Genomic DNA, 10,573 nt, shown 5'->3' with positions numbered 1-10,573 from the left:
GCAGAGTTTAACAAACTCTTATCCTTATTTTAAAAAATTATTGTAAAACTTGAACACGTCTTAAGCAGTCTTCCTGTAACGTGGCACGTAGAGAATAAAAAGTGTGGTGTGAAGGTTCTATTAATACTCATTTGAGCTGTCCTGCATAATTCACTTGTGGATTCACCATTCATGACTACGGTTACCAATCTACACCCATGACTCTTTATACTACCCTATCAGCTGTTCCATATTAATATCATGCTGTTTCTTTAAAATGCCTAAAAGCTGCAATTATTCCACAGATGAACTATGAAGAGACATTCTTAGCTGCCTTTTTTCCTCTGACGTCACAGTTTGCTTTTTTAACGTAGTGGGACTCCACCAGTGCTGTTCAATAATGGTCCAGCTTTCCAAGCCCATAGAGAAGTGAGAGGGCTTAATTCTGTTCCTATTTAAGTCAAAGTTAAAACTCTCATTAACTCTGGTAGAAGCAGGGTTGGCCTCATTGATTAAATGTTACTAAATGTAACTTTATTGGACCTTGTTAGGAGGCCCTACAGAAAGACCAGAGAGATGTTTCTTGTATATCACAATATCCATCTGAGTATATGCTAGTAGTGTTTCATTTTCTCTCCTTTCTGTAAAGGGGGAATTGGTCAGTAATGTTACAAAATATTACATTAAATAGAAGGTAAAATGCTCAGATGAGGTAATGTAATAACTAATTCTGTTTTCATTAGTGTTCAGAAAAATGGAAAAAATTTAGGCTTAATGGTCTAGCTCACGATAATGGTTAAAATGTTGCTCTTTCCAAGTTGTTTTTGTTTGTTTTAATAAAATCCATCATCTGTGTTTTAGGGTAGGCTCTAAATAAAAGTTACCATCTTCTTTTTTCTAGTGGGTCTTCTCTATTAAAAACAACACACTGGTTGTGCCCCGGTTGGAATCCAATACAGTTTACTGTGTCAATGTACAGACATACGTTACAACACCACTTTTGCTCAGTGGATTTTCCAAAGAAGATTGCATTGCTACTCTGAAAGGTATGTACAAATCTGCAACATGTGAAGAGAATGAAACTTAGATCAGAGTTTGAGATTATCACAGTTATATGTCTTGTTAAAACAGGGGAAATTCTAGAATAGTGCAGGTAAGAACTGCCTAGGGTGCCAAATGAAAGGGGCAGTTCTGATTTTGGAAAGTTTCCCCTTCTCTCTTCCCCCACCAGATTATGATCCATTGTACTGATGAAGAATCTCCCAAAATGTTTTTCCCTGGCTGCAAAACACACAGGGTTCTACTGACTGAGGGTACGTCTACACTACGGGATTATTCCGAATTTGCATAAACCGGTTTTGTAAAACAGAATTTATAAAATCGGGTGGAGCGCGGCCATACTAAGCACATTAAATCGGTGGTGTGCGTCCATGGTCCGTGGCTAGCGTCGATTTCTGGAGCGTTGCACTGTGGGTAGCTATTCCCTAGCTATCCCATAGTTCCCGCAGCCTCCCCCGCCCCTTGGAACTTCCGGGTTGAGATCCCAGTGCCTGATGGGGCAAAAATCATTGTCGCGGGTGGTTCTGGGTACATGTCGTCAGTCACTCCTTCGTCTGGGAAAGCAACGGCAGACAAGCATTTCGCGCCTTTTTCCCCTGGATTGCCCTGGCAGATGCCATAGCATGGCAATCATGGAGCTTTTTTTGCCGTTTGTGACTCTCACCGTATGTGTACTAGATGCCGCTCACAGAGGCGATTCAGCAGCGCTACACAGAAGCATGCTTTTGCTTTTGCATGACAGCAGAGATGGTTACTAGCCATATTGCACCATCCAAACCCTTCCATAAATTGGAACTGAGGATGATCATGGCTACCAGTCCTTTTGTACCATTTGCTGCTAGTGCCCCTGGTCAATCAGCCAGGGGCGCAAAAGCCAAGAGTGGTTACTAGCCATATTGCACCTTCCATCGTTTTGTACCATTGGCTGCTGTCATAAGTGCCCCTGGCCGATCAGCCAGGGGCGCAAAAGCAAAAATTGGGAATGACTCCCTGAGTCAATCCCTCCTTTTTGGTATCTAAAAATAGAATCAGTGCTGCCTAATATAGGCAAGTGTGCTAGAGAACCACCTGCTCTGTGTCAGAGCCCGCAGAAATTATTATCTGTATGCTATTCACAGGGGGTGCTCCTGTAACAACCCCACCTGTTGATTCCGTTCTTCCCCCAGCCTTTCTTGGCTACCGTAGCATTGTCCCCCCACTTGTGTGATGAATTAATAAAGAATGCAGGAATAAGACACACTGACTTGTTAGTGAGAAATGAGTGGAAGGCAGCCTCCAGCTGCTATGATAGTCCAGACAGGACATTAAGCAGTGTGTAGGAGAGAAGCCCAGCATCCCACTGCTAGTCCAGGGGCAACTGAATCTTTTCTTTACACATGAAGGGTGGGGGCTGATGGAGCTCAGCCCCCTGTTGCTATGATGAGGATGGTTACCAGCCATATTGCACCATCCATCCACCAGAAAAAATTAGGGCCAATAGGCTGATGACGAGGACGGTTACCAGTCCCTGCTATGGCGTCTGTCTGGAGATTTTTAAAAAAGGATTCTGAATTTCATCTTCTGTAACGGCGCGCTGATAGAACGGATAGAACGGATTTGCCTGCCCTTACAGCGATCACATCCGCATGGTCCATGCGGGAGCTCTTTTTATTATTTTGATTTCGGACTGCATCGCCACCCGTGCTGATCGGAGCTCCACGCTGGGCAAACAGGAAATATTCAAAAGTTCGCGGGGCTTTTCCTGTTTACCTGACCACTGCATCCGAGTTCAGATTGCGGTCCAGAGCGGTCACTGGTGCACTGTGGGATAGCTCCCGGAGGCCAATACCGTCGATCAGCGTCCACACTAACCCTAATCCGATATGTTAATACCGATACTAGCGTTACTCCTCTCGTTAGGGAGGAGTACAGAAACCGGTTTAAAGAGCCATTAAAATCGATATAAGGTGCCTCCTAGTGTGGACGGTTTTGGCGTTAAATCGGTTTTACGCTCCTAAAACCGATTTAAACGCCTAGTGTAGACCAGGCCTCAGAAGAAAAGAGGTTCTGTATCCAAGAGAAATCAGGATTAAAACTGTTCTTTCAGTAGGCATTTTTCTCACAGTGAGCAGGGGCGGCTCCAGGCCCCAGCACGCCAAGCGCATGCTTGGGGAGGCATGCCGCAGGGGCGCTCTGCCGGTCACCGGGAGGGCGGCAGGCAGGCTGCCTTCGGCGGCATGCCTGCGGAGGGTCCGCTGGTCCCGCTGCTCCGGTGGACCTCCCGCAGGCGTGCCTGCGGAGGGAGGCTGGTCCCACCACTCCGGTGGAGCTGCAGGACCAGCAGACCCTCTGCAGGCACGCCTGCGGGAGGTCCACCAAAGCCGCGGGACCGGCGACCGGCAGAACGCCCCCTGCGGCATGCCGCCGTGCTTGGGGCAGCGAAATGTCTAGAGCCGCCCCTGACAGTGAGGGTGAGTTAGGTTAGCTAGTTCCACCGGCAAAGACAAGTGGAATTATCAAAATTTGGTCTCTGGATCAAATGTCACCATTTTCATCCCCTACAGATGCCAAAAATCACTGAATGCAGCACACTCACATCCTCCTTCTAGACAGCAGTGTGACAGGTGCCTGGGACAACTGGTAATATTAAGAAGTAAACCACATAACGCAATAACTTCTGTTTTATTAACAGATCCAACAGTAGAGCAGACTGTAACAATCGTATTTGGATGTATTCTGCCCATCATTTTAACAGGCCTCATTATCTCTATGGCAGGCTATTATGTGCACAGGTATATTCATGTCAGCAAGCAAAAGCATCCAGCTAACCTGGTAAGTGCTCCTCATTACTCGCTAAGGCCCCAGTCCTGCCATTTACACTGCACCTATGCAGAGCCCCATTGAATTCACTAAGCCTCCATGTGGGCGTTACAGCCTTCCTGCGTGCCATATATTGCAGGATCAGTGCCATAAGTCCCACTCATATCAAGAAAAGTGCATCACATGCTGGTTGTTAATTTTACTCATTCTTCTGTATTTCTTCTATTAACTGCTGTGCCTGTGTCAGGCATGACTGCCTGGCAGTCTGTCCTAAAAAGATGCCCAAAGTTACTGAACATCAAAATGGAACTATTCTCTTAGTCTTGGAAAGGGTCATTGCTATAAGCAAGGACTAAGGTGCACTGAGGCAAATGCCATTAGTAAGCTGGCAAGATTTCTATATTTACCCAGGGAGATCTATGGAGAGGATTCAGTGAGCAAAAATGATTAATTGGATTAATTCATCACCAAATAGAGGAGAGAATTAAAAATGCAAAAAGTCAAGACCAAATTGAATTGTGATGCTGACTTGGACTATTACTAGATATTACTCCAGTTCACTGTTTAATTAGGTTTCTGGAGGATTTAGCATGTCTGCACTGGGCACATTACTTAACTTTCAATTTTAGTATATTTTCAAATACAGTACAATCTGAGTTAGCTCGGCTTTTGTATATTATCCTACTAGCATCCAACTGTACTACTAATTAGATAGCCCAAAGATGTATGTAAAAACATTTACAAGTTTTTCTCTTTCATTTTATTATGTTAACAATTTTTTAAAGAAAATATCTTTAAAAGAATAGGGTGGGGTGTGAGGTTTCATTTCTAATCCCTAAAAGAATAACTTTATCTCCTAGATATTACACAGCAAGTTGCACAAACACTGATGCACCATCATAAAAAAATACCTTACTCAGAGTATGTCTACACTAGAAATGCTGTGGCAGCACAGCTGCAGTTGTACTGTAATGTAGACATGTACTACAGCGACAGGGGGGTTCTTGCACTGCTGTAGTAAATCCACCTCTTCGAGAGATGGTAACTAGGTCAACAGAAGAATTCTTCCATCAACTAGCGGTGTCTTCACAGGGTTTAGGTTGACTTAACTACATCTCACAGAGTGAAAAATTTTTCACAGGCCTGAGCCACATAGTTAAACCAACCTACCTTTGTTAACTCACTCTCCGTGACAGAGGATGGCATGGAGGGTTTGAAGGAGGTAGAGAGAATGATGGGATTAAACCTACAGCACCATGACAGGGTTGGTGCTGTAGGTGCAGCATCTTACAAGAGTTCTTCCAGGGATTGTGCCTCAAGAGGGTGCAATACTTTAAAAAACCATGGGGCAGTGCAACCATTGTGCTGTTTTTGGGCCACCTCTGGGCCACTCCCTCCCTCTTATATGGAGCCAGCTTCATCTGGGGATACCAGAACTGGCATTGTCACTAGCAAAGAGCAGCCTTTGCACTCAGGGGAGTTCAGAGTTGCTGCTGTGGCTAGACCCCATGCAGGTACATGTTCTCCAACCTCCACCTCTCGACATTAAAATCATGACTTAAGTAACAAGTGAAAATTAGTCCATATCCCAACCGCCATTTTGCCACATCTGCAAACTCCTCCCCTGATTGGGAGTCTCCAGCCATGGGGAGGTGGAATAACCAAGATGTTTCAAGTCAGAACTGAAGAGCATTAGGAGAACTTTCTGGAACAGCTTTCGTGCTACAGTACACCTTTCTCATTTTACTGAGCATTAAAGCGCTACACTTTTTACAATAAAAAAGGCAGCTTCATGGTTTCTGGTTTTTGGGGTCCCCCCCAGGTGTATTTTATTTACAGTGGCAGCACTTGCTGCATTTGAAAGGGTCTGCTGATTGGAGAGAGGTTCTTTGTACTTAAAATGAGGATTGCTGGTAGACACCAGTAATATCTCTCAAACTGGAAGAAACCTAAGTACAGCTATTATTTAACTAGTACTTTGCAATCCTGTAATATTTTCCATCGGAAGATCTTGGATCACCTTGCAAATGCTAACAAGCAAGTTATGACACACACAACTTCTGTGAGGAGTGGGTAACTAGTGATATCCCCATTTGACAAATGGAGGTGCATAGAGGGTGAAGTAACTTGTCCCAGGGTCACAAATGCACTCTGTGGCATAGCTGCAAGTAGAACACAAATCTCTGGACTCTCAGTCCTGTGTTTGAACCCACAACTTCCAATGTGAAGGTAAGCCTGATTACTGAATGCACTGTGAACTTTGCCTTAAGGTGAAAGCTTTCTGAATGACCCTACCAATGGACTTGCAGATCCTCTTGTCGCTGCTTAAAGAGAGTGGGCCATTTTGCTCTTCTCCCATCCTCTCCTCCTGAACCCTGACCAGATGGGACCTAATTGTACATTTTAAAAGTAGATGCCAAATAAGTTGCAGTTAGATGGTATCGCTTGTATTTTTTAAAATCACAATGTCTTTCTATTCCAGGTATTGCACTACACCGATAAATGTGATGAAAGGGTTTTTATGCCTTCTGAAAAAATAGTGGTTAACGTCATCACTATTCATATGATGGGTGAGTACAAGACTTCCCAGGAAACCATTAATTTAATAGGCAGGACCAGCCACAGTTGCAGTTCCAGTCATGATGAAATCAAAGTTGATGATAAGCCTCTGAAAAGAGCATTGGAAGTGAAACACATGGTTGATACTTCTGAAGATGTGAAAATTTTACCTGACTCTGAGCAATATGGGATTTGCCAATATGGATTCCACCCTGTTTTGGGTCAAAGGAGTGAAGGGGTTGTAGAGTATGAACTTGATGTGAGGCCTGCAGACCTTTTTCCTGTGCAAAAGCTAAAAGAATGTGGTTTGACAGAGAAACCTTCTGCACCAAGAGAACTGCCAGATGAGCCACAGATCACTTTGAGGGATTTCGCTGACAATAAAATGGGACAGTCATACTGTCCCCAGCTTGATGTCTGTAACCTGCACCTGTGTTCGGTGCAGAAACTAAAAGAACTCAATTGGAAGGAGGAGGCTGCTGCACCAGAGGAACTACTAGATGATCCACAGATTGATTTGGGTACTGAAAAAATAGGACAGTCTTACTGTCCCCAGTTAAGAACAATAACACAGAGCCTCCAAGACCAAACTGGGACAACAGAGATAGAAGAGGAGGATGAACAGACCATATTAGTAGATTGGGATCCTCATACTGGAAGACTTTATATACCTACTTTGTCCAGTTTTGAGAGTGATGAACATGAAGAAGTATTTGAGCACAAAGTGTGTGATCAGCCTGCTAAAGAAGAGGGGCTTTTGTGCAAACTCTGTAAGAGGCAGGCGTCTGATGAGCCATCAGAAGACCAAGAACCGTATCTCCTGCAATTCAAGGAGCAATGGGGATTGCATGTAAAAATGGAAGACTGAACAGGCTTCCTTCAAGATGTTTAATGTAAATTGTTGCTTATACCTTCAAGAGATATTTATTTCATCCAAATCATGGCTCAATTTGGCCTAGAGGCTGGATTTGTACTGGAATTATCTAATCTCTGCTATGTTGTCATATTTTTGAAGACTTGTACTGTAAAGAGGATGCTCTATAAGGATTATTCTGGTGTCTTCTTCGTGCTATACACGTTAAAACAAATTATCTGTGCTTGAAAACAATTATTTTTAGAGAATGTAAGGAAGCTTTTCTCACTATGCACTGAATAAATCATTAAAAAATAGGAAGGAAGCAGAGAGAGAATCTGAGGCATCTTCTGCCACAAGGATCCTAAAGGCCATGACAGATTTCCATGGGAAAGTTCTTTCACATATTTTGGTAAAAATAAGTAGACTTATTTAAAGGCCCAGTCCAGCCCCCATTGAAGTCACTTGAGAGACTGTTGTAAGCTTCCTTGGGAATTGGATCAAGCTTTAATAAACTCATGACTGCCTCTACTATAAAATCTTCACTGAGAGGTGGGGAGAAAAGACCAATTTTTTGTGGGAATTAACAACTTCTACTGTATATTGTTTTTGCAGAAACATTATCTATGGTGGTCATTAACATTATACAAGCTCTTGGAGGCCCCAAATGAGATTTGGGTCCCATTGTATTAGTGTTGTACTAGTATTTAGTAAAAGATAGTCCCTACACCAAAATGTTTACAATCTAAACAAAGGTGGAAAAATAGAAATACTGTTATTGCCTGACCAGCCACGCCACAGTCGCTATACCAGTCTCTATCAATGCAGTAGCCGTAAATTATTGGTGACACTTTTAACGTCCTCAGAGAAAGTGCATATATTACCCATAAACATTCTAATTACCCTAAATCAATCTTATTAAAATAGGCTAGGTGCTTTTATCAAACCAAAGTAATCAGCAACAAAATACAGTCTTTCACGTGAAAGCATAGTTGCAGTGACAGGAGGTCACTGGAGTTAACTAACTGAATCGGAGTACCTTGTGCAATGTTGTAGATAAAAAAATCAATGCATTCCTTAGACAGATAAACAGGGAATATTAAATAGGAGTAAGCAGGTGCTGTTGCTTCTGCATTCAGCATTGATGAAACCATTTATGGGAATAGTGTCCAGTTCTGGCATCAACATTTCAAAATTGATATTGAAAAATTAGAAAGGGTTTAAAAAGAGGTACAAGAATGATTTCAAGGTCTGAAAAACACACCTTACAATAAAAGACCAAATCTCCTATCTGGGAATGAATATGCTTAAATTCATCCCTATTCAGCACAGCACTAAGGCACATGCTGAAGTCATTCTGAATTCAAGGTAAATCTTAAAAGTTAAGACTCTGCTTATATACTGTATTGAATAAGGATGTCCTGAGTAAGGCCTTGGACCTTATTGAAGAGAAGGCTAAGGAGTGACTTGATCCTGGTCCGTAAGTACCAACACCTGGAGAAGATACCATTATAATAGAGGAGCAGATGAAAGCATAACAAGACCCAGGGCATGTCTCCGCTACTTGAATGGCACAGATATGGTACTACAATTATGCCACTGTAGTGACGTAGTGTAGACACTTCCTACGTTGACCAGAGGGGTTTTTCCATTGCTGTAGGTAATCCACATCTCCGAGCACCTGTAGCTAAGTTGACGGAAGAATTCTGCTATTGGCCTAGCTGTGTCTACACTGGGGGTTAGCTCAGCTGAACTACAACTCTCAGGGCTGTGAATTTTTCACATTCCTGAGCGACCTAGCTAGGTTGATCTAAATTTTAAGTATGGACCAGGGTCCAGTGGCTGGAAATTGAAGCTAGAAATATTAAAACTTGAATTAGAGTAGAATTTTTTTTAACAGCAAGTGTAATTAACAATTGGAACTGCTTACCAATGGCTTTGTAAGATCTTCCTTCACTCAAAAGACTAGAAGTTCTATTGGCATAAATCTGACTCTGGGCAGGCTGTTAATTATTCCCTTGTGAAAGTTACAGCCACTCATTCATCAAGGTCAAAGATACTACTGATCCTGCGGTCCAATGACAGCTTGAGAAAGAAATAGTTCTTCAGCATGACTCCCGCAGTGACGTGCACAGTGCCAGAATCAATTCTCATTTATGTTAGTGATTTGTGCAGGTGCCGGCCTTAGCAGCAGCAGCACCTAACATAAACAGGCATTATCAGCATTGATTTACAATAAATGCGTCAAATGGCATTAAGAAATGTTGTGTGGCAGTTGACCAAAAGCAGGTCAGCATGGTGGCAATAGCCTGGCTTAATAGCAATGCTGAAAATTACTTGTAATTTCTTATTTCCCGTTGCAAATCATGGGCCATCTCATGCCATTTTTTAAAAGCAGAATTCCCCATGGAAATAGTTCTGAATAAATATCAACACACATCAGGAAACTTAATCTTTATTAATTCTATCAGTTTAATACATTGTGGTTATTCTGAATGTTGATCCTTGTTAAATGCAGCATTTGTATATTTGATTATGGATTTTAATGCTTTCGCCTTCTACAGCATGGGTGGGAAAATTATGGGACGCAGGCCAGACCCACCAGCCGTTTTAAGCCAGCCCTCAAGCTCCCACTGGGGAGAAGGGTCTGGGGCTTGCCCAGCTCTGGAGCTCCAGCCACAGCACAGGGTCAGGGGCTGCTCCACGTGGCTCCCAGAAACAGCAGCAGGGCCCCACTCCTACACTCCAGCCAGGGAGCAGGGTCAGGAGCCACTCCACACAGCTCCCGGTAGCAGTGGCATGACCCCCCATCTGGCTCCTATGCGTAGGGGCAGCCAGGGGGCTCAGATCTGGATGCTGCCCCTGCCTCAAGTGCCGCCCCCACAGCTCCTATTTGCCAGGAACCACAGCCAATGGGAGCTGCAGGGGTGGTGCCTCTGGAGGGGGCAGCGTGCAGAGCCGCCTGGCCATGTCTCCGCGTAGGACCCAGAAAAGTGACATGCCGCTGCTTCCGGGCACCCCTGAGCCTCTCTCCACGCCCCAACTCCCTGCCCCAGCCCTGATCCCCCTCCCGCCCTCTGAACCCTTCAATCCCAGCCCGGAGCACCCTCCTGCACCCCAAATTCCTCATCCTCTGCCACCCCCCTGAGCCCTCACCTCCAGCTGGAGCCCTCCCCACTCCCCTGCCCCAGAGCCCTGTCCTGAACCCTGGACTCCTCATTTCTGGCCCCACCCTGGAGCCCGCACCCCAGCCCCAATTTTGTGAGCATTCATGGCCCGCCATACAATTTCTATTTCCAGATGTGGCCCTTGGGCCAAAAAGTT

General features: G+C 44.2%; 1 protein-coding gene across 2 annotated transcripts in view; it reads left to right on the top strand.

Annotated features, from left to right (window-relative positions):
* IL20RA (interleukin 20 receptor subunit alpha) overlaps window positions 1-10,360 on the top strand; it is a 39,546-nt gene extending 29,186 nt beyond the window's left edge. For both annotated transcript variants that reach the window (XM_045009292.1, XM_045009293.1), the window contains exons 5-7: window positions 881-1,025; window positions 3,710-3,849; window positions 6,320-10,360. In XM_045009292.1, the coding sequence (XP_044865227.1) occupies window positions 881-1,025; window positions 3,710-3,849; window positions 6,320-7,264 (1,230 nt within the window). In that variant the 3' untranslated portion in view covers window positions 7,265-10,360. The remainder of the gene's footprint in view (window positions 1-880; window positions 1,026-3,709; window positions 3,850-6,319) is intronic.
* Window positions 10,361-10,573: the final 213 nt, after the last annotated feature.

This window comes from Mauremys mutica, chromosome 3 (assembly GCF_020497125.1).
Source record: "Mauremys mutica isolate MM-2020 ecotype Southern chromosome 3, ASM2049712v1, whole genome shotgun sequence".
NCBI lineage: Eukaryota > Metazoa > Chordata > Testudines > Geoemydidae > Mauremys > Mauremys mutica.
The sequence above is the reverse complement of the archived record's forward strand: the minus strand, read 5'-3'. Positions and strand labels throughout refer to the sequence as shown.